The sequence below is a fragment of the Protopterus annectens genome, chromosome 12.part0, assembly GCF_019279795.1.
Source record: "Protopterus annectens isolate FY-2018-M chromosome 12.part0, PAN1.0, whole genome shotgun sequence".
Classification (NCBI taxonomy): domain Eukaryota; kingdom Metazoa; phylum Chordata; order Ceratodontiformes; family Protopteridae; genus Protopterus; species Protopterus annectens.
This window is the reverse complement of record NC_056746.1, coordinates 1299258245-1299283855: the sequence shown is the minus strand read 5'-3', so window position 1 is coordinate 1299283855 and position 25611 is coordinate 1299258245. Positions and strand designations below refer to the sequence as shown.

Below are 25611 nucleotides of genomic sequence, written 5' to 3'. Positions count from 1 at the left end.
TCTTCAGCTCCGAACCCTATGGGTTTAGGAGCCAAGCCTTCTTTTTCCTGTTTAACTACTCCTCCTCTGATCTCTTCCAAGGTGTTAGAGTTCCAGTCTCTGAGTCATTTTGTGCTCACTGTATTGGTTTTGGAGCCTTCTCTTTCTTCGGAACCAGTTATTGCTCTGAATTCTTCAGTTCTTTCAGATCAAGAGACCTCTTGGAGCCATAACTGCCCCACTGGCTCTGAGGGGCCGGGGTCAACTCAAATTTTTTTGGAGCCATCCCTGCATCTTTGAGCCTCAGCACAGTTCAGTTCGGCTCCAGCTTCTGTCTCTGGGGCTGTCTTGTCAGAGCGTGGAGTGACCATGGTTCCAAGGCAGTCTCTCTCAGTTCCAGGTTCCTTCCTTTCTTCGTGGGGGGGCAGCCTTCGAGGCAGTGGAGAGAGTCTGGTCTGTTGTAGTCACTCAGTCGGCCCCTTCCTCCTTGGGGCAAATACCTTCCTCATGTTCGGTTATTCGATTTGTGTCTCCACTGGGGCAGCGAGTGCTGAATCCTCAGGAACCATGGATGTAGATTCTGTCATCTTCTGATGCCTCACCAGATATCTCCCTGAGGAGATTTCTCAGAAGAAGTGCAAGAGAAGCACTTATTCCCCACAGGAATTGGTCATGGAAGACACTGATTTTGATGAAAGGGAAGGGTTCCCAAGGTTACCCCCGATGGCATCTCCTTTGGTGACATCCTAGAAATTTTGAAACAAAGGGGTGATTGGAAGTCCCAAAATCCTTCCTCACAGGAATTAGTGTACCTGCAGGCTTTCAGGACTCGCCCATTTACCTCTTGGTTGACGCCACTCACTGATGAGCTCATTCAGTTGATCTTTCAGCGAGCATGGAAAGCATCAGACACCATTGAACCCATCACCAAGAGACCAAACAGAATTTTATCTGCCTCTGAGGATAAACAATTCTGGGCCAAGGGATTAGCGGTAGATGCCATGATCGTAGCCGCCTCCATGAAAAAGGAACTAGCTGAGTAGAGTTCCCATATCCATGTACCCAACAGAGAGTCTTGGGTGATGGATAGATTTGGGAAGCGGGTTTATGCTTCCTTGACCTTCTCTTTAAGGTCTATGTATTTCCTGGCACATTTTACCAGTCATCAGTGGGATCTGATCAAGAAGCTGTCGGATACCCTGGCAGGAGCTGTTACTGAGGGAGTCCAAGAAAAAGTTGCTTCCCAGTTGGCTAAGTCAAAGTCATCCATGAGGCTCATTGCGCATGCAGCTGAAGGGACCACCAGAGTGGCAGGTTCCAGCATTTCCATAAGGAGATATGCCTGGATGCATCTGTGATTTTGTGGAGCCATTTAAGTCTTCTTTCATCAATGCACCCTTTTACGGATTGTGTCTGTTTGGCCCAAAAGTTAGAGATATTATCCAGATGTGAGAAAGATGGTAAGACCCTATAGGCTGTGGGTGTACGTTTTTCCACTCCCCATAGATATTTTTCCATGAATCAGAGGAGTGATGGAAAGATGTGGTTTAAAAAGGTCCGAAGTCAGTTCCCCAGGGGCAGAGGGGGGAACTACAATGGAAAACGCCGTCCATGCAACACAGGTGGTTTGCAGAACCAGGGCTTCTGGGACTCCTTCCTGGGTAAGCCCTTTCAGCATTCCTAAAAGGAAGCCCAATTGTCTTCCTCTGGAGGCAGTCAGTGGACATATATCATTGTACCAAAACACCTGGCTAAGTATAACAACATATTTCTGGGTGCAGAGGACTATTTCCAGAGGTTATACCATACCCTTTTTCTTTTTTTTCATCCCCCATATGCAAGAAAAACTGATTTTCCACCCAATTAGTGGGAACCAGCAGTTCTAGAAATTCAAAAACATTTAGAGAAAAGAATCATCCAAGAAGTCCCACCAGACCAGAGAGGATCTGGAACTTACTCAAGAATCTTTTTAGTGCCAAAAAAGACAGGGAACTGGAGACTGATTTTGAATCTGAGTGAATTGAACAAATCAGTTCAGCAAACAAAATTCTGGGTAGTCACGGTAGAGTCCATTCTTCCACTTTTGAAAAAGGACAACTGGATGTGCTCGATAGATCTTCAGGATGTGTATTACCACATAAAAATGGACAAGCAGTCCAGAAAGTTCCTCCGCCTCCAGCTGGGAACCAGTCATTACCAGTTCAGGGCGCTGCCCTTTGGTCTCACCACAGCCCCCAGGGTGTTCACCAAATGTATGGCGGTAGTAGCAGCTCACTTAAGATTGCAAACATTCTGGGTGTTTCCATACTTGGACAACTGGGCCATTACCGCTCTGACCAGACATTGATTGATAGAAGCAAGGGATTATGTTCTCCAGACCTGTGCATACTTAGGAATAACTATAAATCACAACAAAATCTCAACTGACTCCAACTCGGAGTTTAGCATTTATAGGGGCAGTGCTAAATACGACAACAACCATAGCATCCCTTCCTCCCATGAGACTTCAGAAAATCAAAACACAGGTTCAAAAAATAATCCACAGCAAGAAGGCACCCACACATCTAATTTTACAGGTTCTAGGTTCATGGCAGCAGCAGTAATTCTAGTCCCCCTAGCAAGATATCACATGAGAATTCTACAGTGGTTGCTGACATCTCAGTGCTGTATGCTGTACCAACCCATGTCGGATCAGATTTTGATCACCCATCATTGCAGAAAAGATCTATCTTGGTGGATACATTTCAGAGAAATTCCCCTGGGTCACCCCTTCGTCCTTCCAGAACCCAAGGCCATACTGACCACAGATGCCTCCCAGATGAGGTGGGGGGGCATTTTCTTAGCAAGACTGTCCAAGGCACTTGGTCCTCCTTAGAGGCCAACTTGCATATCAGTGTTCTGGAACTAAGAGCAGTGCTTTTAGCATTGCAAGCCTTTCAAGCTGCTCTTCCTGTGGGAACAATTGCTATTCAAAGAGACAAATATGTTAGTAGTTTGGTACATCAAAAAACAGGGAGGAATCAAATCGTACCCCCTTTGTCGAGAAACACTCAGAGTGTGGTGATCTCTTCCAACTGCTTTCTGATACCAATGCACATTCTGGAGAGTTCCTGTGTGATAGCAGACAAACTGAGTAGATGTATTTTCCTGCCTCATGAGTGGTCTCTCAGTCCAAAAGTGACAAAAAAGATTTTCTGTCAGTGGAGCCAGCCGTGCTGTGACCTGTTTGCCTCTACCCTAAACAACAAGTGCAGCAACTACTTTGCCCTGATTCCTACTCTGGGGAATTTGCCAGGAGATGCTGTTCTCCACATTTGTCCCCCCAGACTACTATACCCCCACCCCCAATACCTCCACTTCCAAAATTCTTACAGAAAGCACTCAGGCTGAAGAGCAAAGTAATCCTCATTGCACTTTATTGGCCTCAACAGATATGGTTCCCTTTCTTTGGCCTTATCTGATTTAGTGACCTTGGACTCTGGACCTGGTTCCAGACCTTCTGTCCCACCCAGAAAGATTAGTTCATTCAGACATTCTGAACCTCAAGCTGATTCCAGTTCCGTTAATTGCCAGGTGAGTTAACCTTTCTTCCCCAGTACATCAAATTCTCCTAGGTTCTCATAAGCCTTCCACCGTAAACTCTATACTAGTAAATGGAAGAGATTTACTATTTGGGCTCATGAAGGGGATATTGACCCCTTTTCCTGCATCTGTTGATATTATTTTAGATTTCTTAGCTTCTCTTTTCAATGCAGGAGCTTCACCATCTGCCATTAGAATTCAACAAGCAGCAATTTCAGATTTCCATGACGGTTTGGAAGAATGTTCCTTGGCTTCTCATAAACTTTGTAAGTCTTTCTTAAAAGGAACAGTTTTGTTGAAACCTCCTTTTAAGGATCCAATGCCACCTTGGGAACTAAACCTAGTCTTACAAACCATTGTACATTCCCCCTTCAAACCATCTGCAGACTGTGATCTAAAGTATTTATCATGGAAAACACTGTTTTTGGTGGCAGTAACCACTGCCAGAAGGATTTCAGAAATTCAAACCTTATGTAGACCACCTTATCTGATGTTTCACAAAGATAAGAGTTTCCTTACGGACGAAGCCCACTTGTCTGTCTAAGGTAGTGTTGGAGTCTAATATCAGACTATTAATTTACCAGTATTGTTTTCCAATTTTACAAACCTAGGTGAATACTGTTTGCTTTTGTTAGATGTTCACAGGTGATTATGTTTTTATCTTCACAGAATGAAACAGACAAGAAACTCTGACCAACTATTTGTCTTTATTTCAAGTGCAAGGTCTGGTAAACCAGTCAGCAAGGTGACCTTATCCAAGTGGCTCGAGGATTGTATCAAAAGAATTTTCTGAAGCAGTTTTGCCTTCGGCCTGTCTTCTCTAGCCGCTGACAGATGACTGCCTATTGATCTCTTCTGAACCCTCTGGTGCTAGTCCTAGGGAAGCTGATAAGGGTCAGGAGTCTAGCATGTCCTTAAGGGCTGGATGTATGTCTTCTACCGAAAAAAGGGAGAACCCCTACTTTGTGATCATGGAAGGGCCAGAATGAAGCGTACGAGAAACAGTGCCAAAGGAATTCAAAGAAAATGTAGGAAGTGCAGTTCAGGTGCAGGCACAGGCCAAAACAAATGCATGACTATCTTTTTCTTCCATCTCCCTCCCCCCTGTCCCTACCCTAACCGTCCAGTAAATCTTGTAGGCAAATTTTCTCTGTATTTTCTTGTTTGGAAGCAAATCCTAAAAACAATTCTAAAAGATTCCTGGTGCTAGAAATTGTTGAGAACAGACACAAGTGGCATAGGAACTGTTCCTCTAAAGCTGGGAGTTCCTCCATACCCAGAAAATCACAACCATTTCTTCCCTACCATCTTTTCACATATGTTATGTCAAGGTGTCATGGAAGAGTTCCAAAACCTCATCAGGGAAAATAATTTTATTCAGGATATTTCTAGTACACAAAAGGGGGGACCCTGGAGACCTGTAGTGGAATTGCCTTTCCTCAATCTCTTCATAAAAGTTCCAAAATTTAAAATGCTCACCCTTCAGTGTCTTTTCCTCTTATCCCTCTTCTAAGTTTTTTGGGGACTCTGGACCTCAAAGATGCTTGTCAGCACATTCCTATTCACAGAGACTTTGGATACTGTTTAAGGTTTTCTGTTTCTGGTTCACATTTTCAGTTTTGCTCTTTACCCCTTTTTTTCCACAGCTCTATGGATATTCACAAAATGTCTAGCAACAGTAATTGCTTTTTGAAAACATATTGATCTGAAGTAGCTAACTTCATTTGTGTAGCAACCTATGGGTATCGGATCCGACTTCGGATCCGAGCCGGCAGTTTTCAACAGCTTAGATCCAAGCTCCTAGCTCCTCCCACTACCCATAAACCCCTGCCAACCCAATGGACCCTCCAAGTCCAGTGGTCTTTTCGTCACTACCCTCTGAGTCATCCCATTCCCCTCAGCAGGGCTTGCAAGAGGGCTCTCGTATGGTGGCTGCAGTCTCCGGATCTCCACACGGGACACCCCTTCTCTATGGCCCCTCCCCTTGCCACGGTGACCACGGACGCCTCTCACCTCTTGTGGGGGGGGCACTCTTCGGGTAGGACTGTCCAAGGCACGTGGAACAACATGGAGACCTCTTTGCATATCAATGTCCTAGAGATGAGGGCAGTGCTGTTAGCGTTGCAAGCACTTCAGGACCTTCTTCCTGTAGGGACGATTGTGATCCAGACTGACAACATGTCGGCTGTCTGGTACATCAACAAACAGGGGGGTACCAGGTCTTACCCACTCAGTCGAGAGGCCATGAGAGTGTGGGAATGGGCGATCTCCACCAACCGTTTTCTCATTGCAACGCACATTCCGGGATGGTCCAACATCCTGGTGGACAGACTCAGTCGCACCATCCTTTCCCCTTACGAGTGGTCTCTCAATCCGCAGGTAGCGAATCAGATTTTTGCCAAGTGGGGGCAGCCCTGTTGCTATCTTTTCGCCTCTCCTTCAAACACCAAATGCAACAGCTATTTCGCTTTAATTCCCCATGTCAGGGAATCCCCGAGAGACGCTCTGGTGCATGCTTGGCCTCCCGGTCTGCTTTATGCTTATCCACCTCTTCCCCTGATGCTAAAGTTTCTACAGAAAGCCAGTCGGTTGGGAGCAGGATTATCCTCTTTGCCCCTTTCAGGCCTCGTCAAACCTGGTTTCCTTACCTTTGGTCTCATTTGGTGAATACTCCTTGGATTCTAGATCCCCTCCCGGATCTGATTTCCCACGCTCTGGGTCTCCCAACCCCGAACCTGGTCAGTCTCAAGCTCACAGCTTGGCTGCTCCAGTTCCACTCATAGCTAGGACTCCCAGCATCTCTTCCCCAGTCAAAGCCATTCTAGTAGCAGCCCACAAGCCTTCTACTAGGAAGATTTACAGTAGCAAATGGAAACATTTCTCGATTTGGGCGGAACGTCAAAACTTGGATCCCCTCACAGCTCCCTTACCTGCTGTGTTAGACTTCTTATCAGGACTGTTTCACCAGGGGGCTAGCTGTTCCACCGTCAAGGTTCAACTAGCAGCTATCTCTCACTACCATGTCGGACATGATCTGCGTCCCTTGATCACTTCAAAGCTGTGCAAGACCTTTCTGAAGGGCACCTTCCTGCTCAGACCTCCGGTAAAGGAAGTGGTACCTCCGTGGGATTTGACGTTAGTGCTTCAGGCCTTGACAGCTTCCTCCTTTGAGCCTGCAGCTTCAGTGGATCTCAAGTATTTGTCTTGGAAGACGGCCTTTCTCGTCGCCATCACTTCGGCTAGAAGAGTTTCTGAAATTCAAGCCCTTTGTGTGAAACCCCTGTTTCTAACCTTCCACAAGGATAGAGTTTACCTCAGGACCAATCCCTCTTTTCTCCCTATGGTTGCTTCCAAGTCAAATATCAATCAGTCCATTAACCTGCCAGTTTTCTTTCCCAACTATCAGAACAAAGGGGAATACAAACTACACCTTTTGGATGTGCATAGACAACTTCGATTTTATATTCACAGGACATCTGGTCATAGGCAATCCGACCAGTTGTTCTTCTCCTTTGCCAAAATGAATTTGGGTAAATCGGTATCTAAAGTCACATTGTCTGGATGGATCTCGCAATGTATTCTTTTGGCTTATGAAAGTTCTGTTAGGCCCGCACCTCAGGGAGTCCGTGCCCACTCTACCCGATCTATGTCCACCTCTGCTGCCTTTAGATCCAGGTTATCCTTAGATGATATTTGTTTGGCTGCCACTTGGGCCTCATCTCATACCTTTATCAACCATTATAAGCTGGATATTATCTCCAGAGGGAGAGCATCCTTTGGCTCTGCAGTGCTCCGGAACATCCTTCCATGATGGCCGACCAAGGTTCAGGTAGCTGGGGACTCTGTCCCATAGGTTGCTACACAAATGAAGTTAGCTACTTCAGATTAAGAAGTTATGTACTCACCATAACGTTCCATCTGAGTAGATAAACTTCATTTGTCAGCAACCGTCTCCCCCTCCTTCCCCCTGACCTTCGATTGTTCACATTTGTTGTCTTCGGAGATGGTCTTTGAAATTGATCTATCTTTAGCAGTTGCTGTTTTGGGGGCAAACTTGATCTGAAGTCAGTCAGGGTTGGCAGGGGTTTATGGGTAGGGGGAGGAGCTAGGAGCTTGGATCTAAGCTGTTAAAAACTGTTGCTCGGATCCGAAGTCGGATCCGATACCCATAGGTTGCTGACAAATGAAGTTTATCTACTCAGATGGAACGTTATGGTAAGTACATAACTTCTTATTCACATTTTTCCTTATTTAGACAATTACTTCATTTTTGTGGACTATTTTCAGAGTTGTCAAGAATTTCTGCTTTTTGTCAGACATCAGTTTCAAAACATAGGGTAATCTCTTATTCCTTCTCACAAAATAGCATTTCTAAGTCGTCTTCTAGACATCCCTAGTGATGGCTTTTCTATCTCTAGAAAGGCTATATTGTACTGTCTTCAGTTCTTGTAGTTTTCTCATCAAACAGTGACAATATTAAGGGAGCATCTCAGGATTTTGTAGCACATAGCTTCCACTATCCTTGTGATTCGACTAGCTAGACTGCACATGAGGAACATGCAGTGTTTTTTCAACACTGTAGAGATTCAGCAGCAGTATCCTCTTTATCTTTTCCACTTCCAGTACTCAACTTTGACAGGAGGAAACTCTTATGGTAAGCAGAGTAGATCATACTGAATCTAGGTATTCTAATATCCCCTCCACTCCCTTCTCAGTTTATAACCATGGATGCACCAGGATTTGCATGAGGAGCAGTTTCCAAGGGATTCATAGTAAAAGGGTTTTGGTACCATCATCTCAAGGCAAAAAAAAAATGCATTGCAAGACTTTGAATTATTTGTGGACTCAGGTCCTTTGTTAGTAGTAATAGACAATACGACTGTAATGTTTTACATAAGCAAGGGGGAACCAGGTCTTATGGACTATGCAAACTAGCCACAATAGCCTTGGAAATAACAACTCAGCATAGACTTTCTCTTTGGGCTGCATAATGTCAGAATAGAACACAGTGACAGACAACATGTACAGATCCAGGACAGACTCCCTATAACTGCAAGCTTCACATCAGGGATTGTCCACCAGCAGGGAACTCTGTAGATAGACCCCTTTGCCTCCTTTCACAGCCGACAGGTAACATATTCTGCTGTGGGACATCTTGTAGGAGGTCCTGAAAGATGAATGTCTTTCCCTTTACATGGACAGCAATGTCCCTCTCTGCATTCACCCTTTTTCTCTCATAACCAGAATTAATTTAAAGGTCCAAAGGACTCCCTTTTGGCCCAGATAACATTGGCTTGCCCTTGTCATGGACATGACCAAGGGCAGTCACCACAATCTGCCTCACAGAATGGATCTACTCACACAGGGCAAGGGATCACTGATCCACCCCAACTGGTAGAATCTTTATTTGACTGCTTGGGGAATAGAATGTTGATCCCTCTTAGCCACCTTTCTAATGAGTAGCAGGTGTTAAAGTAGTGTAGAAACCATGCCACTAGAAAATCCTGTTTACCAAAATGAAAGCGATTTTCTAATTGGTGCCAAAAAAAGAACTAGAACCCATCTAAGACAGAAGCCTCGCTCTTTATCTATTACTTGTGTGAATTGCTCAAGTCAGACATTTCCTAGTCATGTATTAACATTCATCTTTTAGATATTTCTGCTTCTCTGCCTTTAGACCCCCCTTTCTTCCTTATTTCCACCTCAGAAACAGAGATCTCCTCCTTGGGATCTCAGTTATGTTTTAGAAGAACTCAGTTTACCACCCTTTGCATTGGCTCATCAAGCTGATTTGGAATATCTGACTTAGAGCAGCAAGTAAAACAGTTTTCTGACTTCTGCTAGGTGATTATGTGGTCTGCAAGCTTTGATGGTGAGCCAGCCCACCCTCATATTTCAGGAGGGCAGGATAGCCTTAAGAATTTGGGCGGCCACGGTGGTGCAGCGGTTAACATTGCTGCCTCACAGCAAGAGGTTCTCCGGTTCGATTCTTGGCTGGGGTGCCTTCTGTGCGGAGTCTGCATGTCCTCCCTGTGGTCACGTGGGTTTCCTCCAGGTGCTCCGGTTTCCTCCCACATCCCAAAGACATGCAGTAGGTGGATTGGGCACTCTAAATTGGCCCTAGGTGTGAGTGTGTACGTGTGCGTGCCTTCTGTGGAAGGTTGGGCGCCGGGCTGGCAACTCGACACTGTAAAACTCCACTGCCAATCATGAGCGGACAGAAGATCCGCTGTGGTGACCCCTAACTGGGAAAAGTCGAAAGAAGAAAAATAACCTTAAGAACTAATCATTCTTTTATTCTTAAAGTGGTTTAAAATCTGCTCTGAATCAACACACATCTCATAGTGTTCTTTCCTAAACCTAAAAACAGAGAAGAGATAATCCTACATACTACTGATGTCCACAGGCAACTCAGATACTACACTGACCAACCAAAAGATTTTTGAACTTCAGGACAACTCTTCATTTCTTTTGATGAAAAGAAAAAAGGACAACCAATGCCAAAACAGACAGTTTCTAAATGGTGATCCAATTCCTTCCATTTCTGTTACTCCAACCATGGTAAATCTCTCCCTTAGAAGGCTAAGGCTCACTCTACAAGAGCTCTGTCTACTTCTAAGGCTTTTTGAAAAGGGGTGGACTCTAGAACTGTTCTAGAGGTAGCCACTTGATCTTCAGTTCACACCTTCACCAAACATTTCAAAATCAATTCCTTTTTGAGGCCCAAAACAGGATTTACTATATACATTATTCAGGAGCTCCTAGATACTGACCCTGTGTCCTCCTCTCTCCATGGCTATCTAGGTTTTGGCAGTTGTCCCAGTTGGCTATATGAAACAGCAACAGTGATCTAATTATGAATAAACTTGTCATAACAGTAGATGTTTCAGTAGATCACTGTTGCAGTACTGCATCCTCCCTTCACCCCCCTTATCTTTTCTGTGTTTATTCTTCCTTTCTGGTTATAACATTGCTCTCAGTATGGGGTGCCCTTTACCTCTTTTTTTTTCTTTTTTCTCAGCACATAATTCAGTTTTGCAACCTAACCAGGTTGCTTCCACTTGACAGCCTCCCTTAGAGAGAGAGAGAGACTGAGGTAAGTATGGTCTGAATTTTGGTGTCTGAACATCAGCTTTTATATATGCAAGTACACCAACTTCTTCAGATGTATGGTATGTGTGAAAAGTGCCCAAAAGCTTTTGTATACTGGCCAGATATCTGATCCTTGTCAGGATACATCCCATGTAGTTATATGCTACTGCAACAATGATCTATTACAATATCTCCTGTTATGATAAGCTTGCTTACACAAGTGTACTTTATGTATGCAACATTCTTGAGAGGCAATGAGGGTGATCCAGTAATCCTCTTTCACTAAGAACTTGACACAGTTTGTTATGGCCCAGCTTTATGCAGCTGTGTGTGCTAATTGGATAGACTTTAAACTTTAATGAGTTCTTCTAGAATTCTGTTAATTGTACACAAATGTTTGTAATTGTCTGCTTACTCCCCCCCCCCCCCAAGGATTATATAAGCTTGTTGGTGTGACATTTGCCTTCCAACAGTTGATGATATGTAGGCACTAAGGGCCTGACTGGCAAATGTGGCCCTTGTCACAATGGGCATAATTTCTGGAACAGTGTATAATCTGTGTCGTCTTGCCATGCATAAGACAGGGAAGAAAACTTGGGCATATCTGCCTAGCTTTCCATTGGTACTGATCGGCACCTCTGGAGAACAGGGCAAGTGTTGTTAAGTAAGGAGTGAGTTGGCAGCTATAAAGAAGTTAAGAGATGTATGCCAATGCAAATTACAGGATAGGTGATAGTGTTGGGAGTGACTCAGCCTTCTAAAGCCTCCTCACCTCCAGCTTTACTAGAATCACTGAGAAAATGTTGCACTGTCTTAAAAACGATAAAGAAGATGACTAAATTAATTCAAATGTATGACCATGATGTAGTAAAAACAATAAGTAATAAATGTTTTTACTTATTTTTGTGTTTCTTCAGGATGAGAGTTCTGAGAGCAGTGAAGATTTTGATATGAATGACTCCACATGGATTTCAGGTGACCAATGTGGGACCTCCGACCTTAGCCCCAGTCAGGAAGAGAGAATGCACAGCCCACAAAATCTCCACAATCAAGAGGATGGTAAGAATTTGTTCTTGGATAACGGTATACTGTTTACTCTAGGCAGCTTATATTTCATATGTTTATATTAAATCTACAAGCAAGGCTGTTGGTTTTGAGCTTTGTTTGTTTAAATGATTCTTCCAGAACTGACATGGAATACAGAAATGCATATAATAATTGACAATTTTGTGTGGCAAAAAGAAGACCTAGACCAAAAGCATAAACTGATACTGGCATAAGAAGGATCATATGTGTAGTACATGAAGGTTCAAGGAACTGTAAAATGCTGGATATCATACTTGGAAAGAAGGAGGGGTTACTATCTAGACGTAAGTATCCTTGGCAAGCAGTGACCATGTAATAGTCTTATTTACTATCGGTGATGGAAATGGCAGACAGGCAAACAAAATAAAAGTTTGGGGCTATAAAAAATTAAGAAAGGCAGTCTATAATTGGCAAGGGGGAATTTCAGAATCTGAAGGAAGAGACTGGAGACAAGTATAAAGAACAAAGTGTTGATTAAAATAAGGTTAAGCAAACACACATCTGAAACAGTCATAATACAGGGGTTAGGAAATAAAGCACGGTAGGGAAAAGGAGTCTTAGTGCCATTCAGTGGGAGGTTAAAAAGACAGCCCATACAAAAGAAGGGGTATTTCTTTAGTTAAGATGAGAAAAGAATGTAGGTAGAAGTAGGAGGAAGCTAGAAAAAGGCTACAAAAGTAATAATAAAAGCAGAGACAGATCTGGTACAATGTCCGGCAGAAGGAATATGGAAGAGGAAGTCTTTAGATTCATAGAGAAAAAAATTGAGAGTGATGCAAAGATTGTCCAGGGAGAGGAGTAACTGCAGTGAAATAGAGAAAAAGAGGCAGACTTTCTCATGGAGTTATTTGCTTTCATCTTTACAATAGAAAAGGAAGGAAGGAAGAGTGTTATCTGTTTGGGATGGATGAAGATGGAGGGCTTCTGACACCCACACACTTAAGAAGTTATAAAAAAAAATCAGGAAGTTACAAGACAACAAATGTCAGTGTCCAGAGCCAAGGTTTACACTGCTAGGTGGCTAGTCCTGCCGAGGTAGATCTACCACACCCTCACACCTATAGCCAGTTTAGCATGTCCAGTTTACCTACTGCATATCTTTGTAATGTGGGAGGAAACTGGAGCTGGCTGTAGATGATCGTCACTGTCAAAGTGACACCCTGACCCCATGTGCAAAACATGGGAAAAAAGGGGTTGTGAATGGATAACTGGATCAAATTTCAGGTTCCAGAGAGCATAATCCTCCCTTGATTCTAAACAAAACTGGCATATCTCCTGAAGGAACTGTGCTTACCAGTCACTTAGAAGTGGTAGAATTCCAGAGAACTGGAGGGAGGTAACAGTAAGCCTGATGAAAAGGCATGGAGAAGATACTTGGGGAAAGACTTTCCTGAAGAAGAAGAACAAACTGCAGGATATGTAAACTGATTCACTTTTTCAGCTGGTTTTCCTGTGTAAAGTTCCACAGTAAAACAATCAGCAGTGTGTAGTACAACTTCAATAAAACCTTTCAATCAGTCCTTCACTGGAGACTGACAGGCAAACCAAAGGAACTGTGACTAGGCTAATAGTGGGTTAAATGAGTGGAAGTGTATTTTGGAAAGCAGGAACCAACGAGTAGTAATTAGGGGACTTTTCTTGGGCAAAATAAAAGTGGTTAGTGGAATTCCACTGGGGTTCTTTGTGGGATCACTGCTATCTTTGACTGACTTCATTTAAAAGAGGAAGGCTCTAGCTCTGTTAGTGGGTAGCATATCTGTTATGACAGGGGGTACCGATAGGATATCAATAAAACACCCACTACATTCCTTTCCCAGAATAAATTTTCATCCCCAGAGATTGGTCCTTATATTGCCATATATAAAAAAGCATGACTTTAGTTTGTTTCTTCCTTTTGTGGTATTCAGTTCATGATTGGTGTGAATGTAATCTCATAATACTTTCTTTAGAAATTGTCTACCCTTGCCCTTAAGTAATCACATCCATTATTTTATAAAGATTTTTTTTCTGTGTGCTTTTTTGTTACATTGCCTGCTGACAATCAGGGTTTCCCTAATTGAACTAGAGCCAGAGTCTGTTTATTTTCCTTCCGTACTGATTGTCTAGCATGGGGAGATGGTCCATCTTTCGGGAAGTGTTGAAGGTCATTTGTGCCTTCACTGGCACCCTTCCAATGAATGCTTAGGTGGGAAGTCCTGACCACATCCTTTGGTTAGAGAACATGGGATATGCATCATTGCAGGAACCACTATGCCCTCCCCTCCCCTTGTGAATGTATACTCTCTTAGACCAACTGTAAGGGTTACGACAAATGAAGCTTAGTGGCTGAATGCTTGCTTCACAGTCATCCCTTTTGTCACTGTCACTACTCCAAAGGGTTGTGGCATTGGATGGCCCTGATCTGCCAGTACAGGAAGAGCATGCACATATTTTATTTTTATTTTATTTATTTTTACATTTGTTAACCGGGTTAGTCTGTCTGGGCCCAAAGAGCCCTTTTTCAGTGGAGACCCAAGGAGAAAAGCTCCGGGAAAGTAATTAAAAAAATAAGAAAAACCTAACAGTTCAAGTTATAAGATACTTAGTACAAAAACAGAGAGAAATATCTTATTCTTCTTTCGGCTGCTCCCGTTAGGGGTCGCCACAGCAGATCAACTGTTTCCATTTCTTCCTGTCCTCTGCATCTTGCTCTGTCACACCAACCACCTGCATGTCCTCTCACCACATCCATAAACCTTATCATAGGCCTTCCTCTTTTCCTGTTACCTGGCAGCTTCATCCTTAGCATCTTTCTCCCAATATACTCTGCATCCCTCCTCAGCACATGTCCAAACCAACGTAATCTTGCCTCTCTGGCTTTGTCTCCAAACCTTCCAACCTGGGCTGACCCTCTAATATACTTATTCCTAATCCTGTCCATCCTCGTCACACCCAGTGCAAATCTTAACATCTTCAACTCTGCTACGTCAAGCTCTGACTCCTGCCTTTTTGTCAATGCCACTGTCTCCAACCCATATAACATAGCTAGTCTCACTACCCTCTTGTAGACCTTCCCTTTCACTCTTACTGGTACTCGTCTGTTACAAATCACTCCTGACACTCTTCTCCACCCACTCCATCCTGCCAGTACGCTCTTCTTCACCTCTCTTCCACACTCACCATTACTCTGAACTGTTGATCCCAAGTACTTAAACTCATTCACCTTCACCACCTCTACTCCCTGCATCCTCACCATTCCTCTGTCCTCCCTCTCATTCACACACATATATTCTGTCTTAGTCCTGCTGACCTTCATTCCTCTTCTCTCTAGAGCATATCTCCACCTCTCCAGGGTCTCCTCCACCTGTTCCCTACTCTCACTACAGATCACAATGTCATCTGCAAACATCATAGTCCACGGGGACTCCTATCTGATCTCGTCTGTCAACCTGTCCATCACCATTGCAAATAAGAAAGGGCTCAGAGCTGATCCTTGATGTAATCACACCTCCACCTTAAATGCATCTGTCACTCCCACTGCAAACCTCACTGCTGTCACACTACCCTCGTACATATCCTGTACCACTCTTACATACTTCTCTGACACTCCAGACTTCCTCATACAATACCACAACTCCTCTCTAGGCCCCTGTCATATGCTTTCTCTAAATCCACAAAGACACAATGCAACTCCTTCTGACCTTCTCTGTACTTCTCCATCAACACTCTCAGAGCAAACATCGCATCTGTAGTGCTCTTTCCTGGCATGAAACCATACTGCTGATCACTAATCATCACCTCCCTTCTTAACCTAGCTTCCACTACTCTTTCCCATAACTTCATGCTGTGACTGATCAGTTTAATTCCTCTGTAGTTACTACAGCTCTGCACATCACCCTTATTCTTAAAAATTGGTACCAAAACACTTTTTCTCCATTCCTCAGGCATCCTCTCACTTTCCAAGATTTCATTAAACAATCAAGTTAATAACTCCACTGCCATTTCACCTAAACACCTCCATGCTTCCACAGGTATGTCATCGGGACCAACAGCCTTTCTATTCTTCATCCTCTTCATAGCTATCCTTACTTCCTCCTTGCTAATCCACTGCACTTCATGATTCACTATCCGCACATCATCCAGCCTTCTCTCCCTCTCAATCTCTTCATTCATCAGCCCCTCAAAGTACTCTTTCCATCTGCTCAACACACTCTCCTTGCTTGTGAGTACGTTTCCCTCATTATCCTTTATCACCTTTACCTGCAGCACATCTTTATTAGCTCGGTCTCTCTGTCTAGCCAATCGGTACAGGTCCTTTTCTCCCTCCTTACAGCATGAATATATACAAGGCAAAAGTACAGTATTTTGAGAATGTAGTAACAATATGTTTGAGGAATTTGGTTAGCGTTAAGTTATTTACAAGTAATGTAGCAATGCCTAAAATAAAAAAAAATAAAGAGTAGCATTATGGCATAGTATAACAAATATGCATTTAATAGCACAGGTACTAACTGCAGAGAGAGTAATATATGTAGACAGTTTAGGTAGATACCAGGCAGATCTGTTAATTGAGAGAAGAAGAAAAATCAATTTGGTAATTTTCTGACAAGTACATATCCATGCATGTTGGAAATGACTACAAATTTGCCACTTTTGGGAGTGGAGCGAAGAGGCAATGGAAGTTTGTTCCATGAGTATGCAATCAAATGACTGTAAAGTATTTTTCCAGTATTTTTGTTTGGTTTGGTCACTTGCAGAAGGTTTTATTGTCTGCTTCTGAGGTCACGGTTGGGTGTGTAGGGTGTAATTGTGGATGTAAAGGCAGGGCAGGATTTGGGGCTATTTAGGATGCTGTGTGCAATTTGTGATATTTGAAGCATGTGGGAGGAGCTCAGGCCATCTTATGCTTTTCAGGGATATACAGTGATGGAATTTGTAGCTATTACTGGCTGTGAATATTGCTATCTTGTTATAGGCAATTTCTAGTTTGGTTAAGAGATTATTTTGGAGGTTAGTAAGCATGGGAGCAGCAACAGCAGGGATGGTAGAATTAATGTTTGAGCCAGTATAGGTCTAGATTTGTTAGGTATATATTTGTTGTTGCAGTATAGAAGACCTAGTTTTTGATTGGACTTTTTGATACAGTTTAAAATATGTTGGTCAAATTTTAATTGGTCGTCTATAGTAACTACAAGCAGTCTGGTGTTTGAGTCAGTGATGATAATTGTATTATCTAAGGATATGATGGTGAAGTTGCCTTTAGCTAGATTTAGGTTTTTTGGAAAGAAAAGGAGAAGCTTGGTCTTTTTGGGGTTGATTTTGTTTTCAGTTAGCCATTCTTCTACTAGGTGCAGAGATTGTTGAGTGACAGTGTGGAGATTTTGTATATTGTAGGAGGTGTTAATTGTGGAATTGTCTGTTCTTCGTGTTTCACTGTTGCTGTCATCACATTTGGGTTATCCCTGCCAGGGTAGCCCTCGGCCGGCCTGAGTACCAGAGACTTAGTATTTCTGTGTCAGTTGCTGTCGCTTGAGGACTGATGTCAGGTCGTCAGTGGTATAAAGGAAGGCATCCAGTGCCATTACATCAGTCTTTCTCGTCGTGGAGCCTGAATCAGAAGCAGTTTGCACGAGTGCTGGTCAGCCACTACCTGAGTTTCGTTTCCGAATTGAAGTTGAAGTCTTCGAAAGCTAAGTACCCCATTGGGAATCCTTTTTTCTTGCACTAACCGATGTCAGAAAAAGTTAATAATTGTTTCGCCTGTGGAAAGCAAATACCACACTGGGACTTTCACTCTTACTGTGTCACTTGTCTAGGCTCAGACCACGACGTCCGTCGTTGTCACTTCTGTGCTTTGTTTAACGCCAGAACTATTCATCGTCGGGCCCTTATTGTGGCCATATATTTCCGTTTACAGTCCTCGAATTCCGATATGACTTCGATAAGTCATCTGACAGCAGATCTTCTGAAAACACGTAAAGATAATGACAGAGACAGACTGCACAGGACCAAACCTTCCAACAACTCTTCCGTTAAGCTGGTCGTCAGTCCTCCGGAACTCAGTGATGTGCTTTCGTAGCCCCTGATGCCCGCTTCAGTTAATTTGCAGGCCACTACTGAGACCCTTTCGGAGTCCGGTATGCCGCAGGACTCTTCTTCATGTAAGGACCCTGTGGTTGTCTCTACCTTGGATAGGTCTGGAGCCGCTGTGCAGGTACCGGCTTCCGAGGAAGTCCTTCGCAACACCGAATCCTGACATAAACTGATGCCGTCTTTCACGGCTACCGTTCTTTCAAAAACAACCGAGTTCCTTAGGCCCAGGGGTTGAACCACACCCAAGAAACCGATTACCCATTCTCAGGCGCATGCTCCCTTGCCTCAGTCTCAGATGCTTAAAATGGCAGAAGACCTTATCATGGCATTCCTTACAACAGAAAAGAAAACTTACCGGACAGCCTACATCTCTCAACTAGCCACCAGACCCCAGTTATCTCCAAGGAAAATCCTGCAAGTTCTGGGGTTCATGGCATCTTGCATTCTACTCATTCTATATGCCAGACTGCATATGAGGAAACTTCAGTGGTACCTAAAAAGCCTTTGGTGTCAACACTCTCAAGACCTGGAAACTCTTATACCAGTGATACCTTGCCTAAGGAAAGATTTTCTTTGGTGGGCAGCAGCATGCTCCCACAACAAGGGAGGATTACCTTTCTCACCACCCCCTGCAGCCCAGACCCTCACCACAGACACATCAGACTATGCCTGGAGTGCACACCTGGACAGCAGGTGCATACAGGGCCAATGGAGTCCACAGCAAATCCTTCTGCACATCAGCCAAAAAGAGATGTTAGCTGTCCAGCACGCATTGACAGCTTTCAGGCCCCTTCTCTCCCCAGGGGCTCCCCTGATCTAAACAGACAACACCACTGTGATGTGGTATATCAACAAGCAGGGAGGGACTCACTCCTACCCTCTATGCAGGCTGGCCATGAACCTTTGGCACACAGCCCCTGCCATGCAACTCCACCTGTTAGCACAATTCCTGCCAGGTTCTCTAGACTCTCTGGCAGACCACTTAAGCAGAACATGAGTGGCAACTAGACAAAATAAACATCACCCTAATAACTCAGAAATGGGGCTCCCCGAAGGTCGATCTGTTTGCCTCCCACACCAACCATCAGCTCAGCAAGTTCTGCACCAGGGAGCAACACTGCATGGCTTGGAAAGTGGATGCCCTGTCCTTCCCCTGGGTCAATCTATCGGTCTGTGCCTTTCCTCCACTACCTGTCATCACCAGGGTACACGTCAAAATAAGGGAGAAAAAAAACAAGGACAATTCTTATTGCTCCAGACTGGCCTCGCCAGCACTGGTACCCACTGCTGCGCAGCTTGTCCCCACTGCCACCATGGCATCTCACTCAGACCCCAACCCTCCTGACCCAGAGGGAAAGAGAATTCATGCATCCCCAATTGCAGACCCTCAGTTTGGCAGCCAGGCTTATTCCCTGACCCCTCATCAGTCTGCCAACCTCAATAAAAAGGTTCTAGATGTTATACGTGAGGCTAGACACCCTAGCACTAGAAAGTCTTATGTTGACAAGTGGAAAAGGTTCTGTACCTGGATTCGGGCTAAAGGAGCAGATACGGCACAGCCCTCCCTACCTCTCATTCTGGATTACCTAGCTGACCTGCTACACAGTGGTCTCTCCTTTTCCTCTATTAAAATTCTTGCCTCTGCTATCTCTGCTCATTTCCACACTGAGCAGCCCCTTTTCTCACACCTTTGAACTAGCATCTTCGGCAGATTTAAAATTTCTCTCCCGGAAGACAGCTTTTCTTGTGGCCATCACTTCAGCCAGAAGAGTCTCCGAACTACAAGCACTCATGTCTGTGGAGCCCTTCATCATCTTCCATGCTGACGGGGTTTCACTCAGGACTAACCCATCCTTCATGCCCACAGTGGTAATCAGTGTGGCTCTCAACCAATCCATTAATTTGCCCACTTTTTTCCCTAACCCAAAAAACAAGGGGGAAAGGATCTTGCACTCTAGATGTGCATAGACAGCTCAGATTCTATCTAGACAGGATCAGATCATTCAGAAAGTCTGATCAATTACTGGTTAGCTTTGCTGCAGGGGCAGAGGGCAAAGCCATCTCCAAACAAACAATTTCCAAATGGATAGCACACTGCATCCATTTCTGTTACAAGCAACATGGAAAATCTCCCCCCTAATGGGGGTAAGGGCTCACTCCACCAGAGCAGCCTCCACCTCTGCAGCTTTCCTCAGAGGAGTCCCCACCAGGGACATTCTGGAGGCTGCCACCTGGACATCTGTTCACACTTTCACCAAGCATTACCACCTGCCTATCTTCTCCAAATCCAGGGCAGGCTTTGCCACTGCAGTCTTGCAGGGCATCCTAGCCAGCCACTAGTCTCCTTGACTGCCTCCACCCTTTTCCTCAGCTTTGGGAATGAACCCAAATGTGATGAGTGCAACAGTGAAACACTAAGAACATAGTACAGTTGTGTATGCTTACCATAAATGTAGATGTTCGAGTGTATACACTGTTGTAGTCCTGGTTTCCCTTCCTCCATCCCACTCTTCTTTCTCTCTGTCCTTACAAGGGACATTTTGGTATTTACTTTCTATTGGTGGGGGGGGTCTTCCACCATAACTTGGCTCCCACTTGGGAGCTCCTGACAGGGCAAGAAAAACTGATGTAGTGGCGTCAGCTGCCTTACTTTATACTACTGATGACCTGACGTCAGTCCTGAAGCAACAACAGCCAACGCAGAAGTACAAAGCCTCTGGTATTCGGGCCGGCCAAAGGCTACCCTGGCAGGGATAACCCAAATGTGATGACTGCAACAGTGAATACACTCGAACATCTACATTTATGGTAAGTGTACACAACTGTACTTTTTTTGACATACTTACTGTAGATAGGTGAAATAGAAAATAAAATTTGATTTATTCCACATGTGAGGTATGAAATATTCTATTGAGATTATGTGCATTTGTCAGTGAAATTAGGCTAGAGAAAAAAAATATGCACTACTGTCTGTAGTCTGTGTTTTAATTTTCATCTCTATGCTTTTATCTAACCTTAAGTGTTATTACACTTTATTGTTTAAATAAAATGGAATCGTGGCTTGTTCAGTGATAGTTCACACTTGTACACAATCTGCTTACTATACCTGCTGCGAATAGCACTGCTGTTTAAATCTGAAGGAAGAAGTTGAATGCTGTGTGGTTTCATAGTCTGAGATACATTTTGTTAAGAGTATTTTCATACAGAAAATGGGTCTGTTACAGAGAGTTGCCAGTTCTGTTTTACTTTAATTTCTGTTTCCATTTTTTTGTCTAATTTATCTTGGTACCACTTGGAACTTAGGGAGCACCTGTAGCGCAGGCAATATGTTTTCGTGTAGAACTTTGTACAACAGATATTGAATAAAAATCTCATTATGTTGTACTAGGGCATAAACACAAAGTGTTTTCAAGTGATATTGCAGCTTCAGCTTGTGAAAGGTCTCCTGTATAAAGTTGATAGTGACTTGGACATGTAGCGTATGAAGGACATTTTTACTGCTTATTTTAATTTGTTGCATCGTGGGTTTCCTCCGGGTACTCTGGTTTCCTCTCACATCCCAAAGACATGCTGTAGGTAGATTGGACACTCTAAACTGGCCCTAGGTGTGAGTGTGTGCGTGTGTGTGCCTTCTGTGGAAGGTTGGGCGCCGGGCTGGCAACTCGACACTGTAAAACTCCACTGCCAATTGTGAGCGGACAGGTGATCCGCTGTGGTGACTCCTAACCGGGAAAAGCCGAAAGAAGAAGAAGAAGATTTTAATTTGTTGCATGTATTAATTAGTAGCTTGCAAACATATGCAATAAAGTAGGTGGTGACCTGGAGATAAATAAGCAGTACACATCTTTAATGTCTTTTTGGTTTGTTATATACATTAGTAGCATTACAGTACAAATATTCGAGTATTGTGCCCTTAAAGCCATTCTTTGTAAAATAGTATTCTGTTATTTATTTATTTATTTTATTTTACATTTATTTACCGGGAAAGTCTGACTGGACAAAATGTCCTTTTTCAGTGGAGACCCAGGGAGAAAAGCTCCACATTTATAAATAACAGCACAATACATATACAACATACAGATACAAGTGTTGATTCAATCTCAGATACAAGCACAAAATGAAAGTATGTGTTCTACATTTCACTAATACAATCATATACTCTAGGTAGGAATACAAAGACTGTTCTATATGCTTTTATGTGTGGACTGTTTTCATGTTTATATAATGAGTTCTGAGCTGCATTTTTTGGCTGTTGAATGAAATGCTTTATATGTTTTTATGAATGAAATGTTTTTGTATTTATACAATGAGCTTTGAGCTGCATTTTTTGGTGTGGCTTTAAGGGCTCTTGTTAATTCCTAATTGTTTTTGCATGCTAATTGGCTGCTTTGCTGTTTAAAAGTACTACAGTTTGGATCTGTCTGTCTGATGAAGCAGCTGCTGCTACGAAAGCGCTTACTGTTTGTTCTGGGATTAAATTATTGAATTTTACTGCTGTGTTCTGCTGCCTCCTTTGACTGTGATATAATAGCAGTACTGTGACTGAAGGTAAAAAAAAAAAGTTCATAGGTTAGTACTAGGCTAACTGCCCTTGTAAGCCTAGCCAATTATCCCTTGTGAGACTCAAACCCTGTATCTTGTGTTTGTAAGGCAAACACCTTAACCATTAGGCCACCCTCCCAACCCTATACATATGCTTAGTAGAGTATACTATTCAAATATAAAGATAACAGGTTGTGTTCTTTTAGCTGCCTTAAGACATCTATTTCCTAAGCAGGGTCTGTGCAAGAGCAGGTCCAGGATTCAGATAGGTGTGATTTGAGAAGTTTTTTTAAAGTTGGAAGTGTAGGTAGTTGATGTTCTTCGTGTTTCACCGTTGCAGTCATTACATTTGGGTAATCCTGCTGGCAGGTTGCCCTCAGTCGGCCTGAATTCCAAAGTCTTGGGTCCTGTGTCGCCCCTTCCCTGACGTCAGGTCGTCAGGGGTAAAAAAGAAGCAGCCAACGCCATTTTCTTCAGTCTTTCTTGCCGTGCGGTGCCCAAAGCAGAAGCAGTTCGCAAGTGCCGGTTGGCCGACTCTTGAGATTTTCGAGTTCGAATTTCAGATCCGAAGTCTTCTATAAAGCTAAGTATCCCATTAGGGAAACTTTTTTCTTGCTCTAGAACCAATGTCAGAAAAATTTAATAATTGTATTTCTTCTGGGAAACAAATACCTCATAAGGACTTTCATTCTTACTGCATTCCTTGCCTAGGCCCTGACCATAATTTTCTGGGTTGTCAGTTTTGTGCTAGATTTAACCAACGCACTATTAAGCGTCGGTGTGATTTTGCTTTAAACTACTTTGGATGCAGATTTAATTATCCAGAAATGTCGTCGGAAAGCCATCTGACTACTGGAGTTCACAAAAAACGCAAAGAAAAAGAAAGACAGCCGAGGCCCAAAACCGACGACAAAGCTTCTCCTAAGCCAGTCGCGGTTCGCTGGTTCTCAGTGTGGCACATTCGCAGCCCCTGACGACCGCTACCTTAGAGTCACAGGCCGCTACCGACTCCCACGTGAAGTCAGCCATGCCACTGGAAACTCAAGGTATTGGAGCCTTGGACGCTGATCCTTCAGATGGGTCAGGAGCCGCTGAGCAGGCACTGGCTTTTGAGGGTGTATTCAGACCCAAACATCTATACATTAAATCAACTTCAAAGGCAAAGACTAAAGCACCTTCAGAGGCAAAGAAGCAACGTCAAGAGCCATGTGTACAGGCCTCCATGCCCAAAAAACAGATGCTCAAAATGGCCAAAGACTTGATTACCTTGATCAGGGGTTCCCATCCCCCTCCTGATAAGAGGCCTAGGCAAGAGACTGACTATGAATCTTCAGATCAGGTTTCCATTTCTTCTGATTCCTCTTCTAATCAGGAATATTCTTTCCCCCCCTATGAGGATTCTTATGCTGAAGAATCCATACCTTCAGCTTCTCCTCCTGAGGATTACTCTTTTGGGGAAACCTTACATACCATGAGGGAGCATTTCCACTGGGAGAGCTAAGATTTTTCTGAGTCTAAAAAGAGGCTCAGGGATTTCCTGTTACTACCTCAGCACAAGCCACTAGCCATCCCTCCTGTGTTAGACATTGTAGATGATGTGTTTTCGGAGTCTAGCCTTACCCCTGACTCCTTACCCTCCAGCTCCTGTTAAGCCTGACAGATATTACAGGGTTCCTGACTCACATAAATTCCTTTTTAAAAACCCTGCTGCAGACCCAGAAACTATTTCTCAGGGTCCCAAGGGAGTTAAGGCTTCCGCTGCAAAAAACCCTACCCCTTCTGACAGGGACTCTAGGGCACTGGATAGATGAGGAAAAAAGGTTTACACATCTGCTACCTTGGCTATAAGGGCCTTAAACTGTCAGTTTCATATGCTCAAATATCAGCAACATGTCTTGGCATTGCTTAAACAGAAAATGTTGTTAAACTCTGAATGTGCAGAAAACAAGGAAATGCAGGATATTTTGCATGCATCTGAACAAGTTGGAAAGCATACTTTGCAATGTGGTTTTGATTCTTTAGAGGCCTCCTGCAGGGCCACAGTTACAGGTTCTGTAATTAGAAGGCATGCTTGGTTAAAGGAACAAAATCTGCCTGACCATGTTAAAGTTAAATTATTAGATGCACCTTTACAGCATGATTCTTTGTTTGGTGTTAAGGCAGAAGAGGTGTTAAAGAAAATAGAGGACAAGGCTAAATCTATGCAAACGGTCAAAGATTTCTTACAAGTACAGCCACCTAGGTTTAGTAGACACTGGCCAGCAAAGAATTGGTCCTTTCCTGTGTCAGACAGACCTCAAAGGGGTAGACCCAGATGCCCTAGAGGCAGATCTCAGGCGCAAGGTTCATACAGGTCAAAGCAATGGGGTGCTTCTACCTCCAAAAGTGGAGAAGACAAATCACAACCTTACAGGAAACAGTCCCAATGACTTCCCCCTACCTGCACCAAGCACTTATTTCCTGTCAGCACCTTTTAGGGGGAAAATTAGCACTTTTTTCTCAAAATTGGCACATTATAACCCAGGACAAGTGGGTTCTAAAATCGTGTCACAAGTCTATAAGTTCCATTTCCATACCCTGCCAAAGGCAAACGGCTGTCCAAATCTGCCAAAAAATGAATGGGCAGAGGCACAAAAACAAGTCTCATCTCTCATGGATATGAGGGCCATTCAACAAGTGCCAGAGCAAGAGCGGGGACAAAGATTTTACTCAAGACTGTTCTTGGTACCCAGAAAGGACAAGGCCTGGAGGCCAATGCTGGACCTATCGATTCTGAATACATTCCTGGATATACCAAAACAAAAATGTTGACTTTGCAGCAGCTACTGCCCATGCTGGGCAAGAACGCTTGGCTTGTAACTTTAGACCTAAAAGAGGCATACCTGCATGTCCCAATCAGACAAATATGCAGAAGATACCTCAGATTCAAGGCTGGCTCAATGCACTACCAATTCTCTGCACTGCCCTTTGGCTTATCTACTGTGCCCAGAGTCTTTACAAAGTGCCTGGCACCAGTAATTGCATTCTGCAGACAGAGGAATACAAATATATCCTTATTTGGATGACTGTCTAATTCAAGCAGAGAACAAGGACATTCTTCAACAGCATCTGGCGTTTGTAAAAAGACTTCATGCCTAGGGTACACAGTCAACGAAAAGAAATCAAAACTAGTACCCTCTCAAGAGATAATATTCCTGGGTGCAAGCTTAAATACAGCTGCCCAGATGGCTTATCTCACGCCAGACAAACAAAGACAAC

At 43.6% G+C, this 25611-nt stretch overlaps 1 protein-coding gene across 2 annotated transcripts in view; it reads left to right on the top strand.

Annotated features, from left to right (window-relative positions):
• Positions 1 to 25611, top strand: part of NOL4L (nucleolar protein 4 like) — a 1816355-nt gene that overhangs the window by 1189007 nt on the left and 601737 nt on the right. For both annotated transcript variants that reach the window (XM_044090353.1, XM_044090354.1), the window contains one exon: positions 11571 to 11712. In XM_044090353.1, the coding sequence (XP_043946288.1) occupies positions 11571 to 11712 (142 nt within the window). The remainder of the gene's footprint in view (positions 1 to 11570; positions 11713 to 25611) is intronic.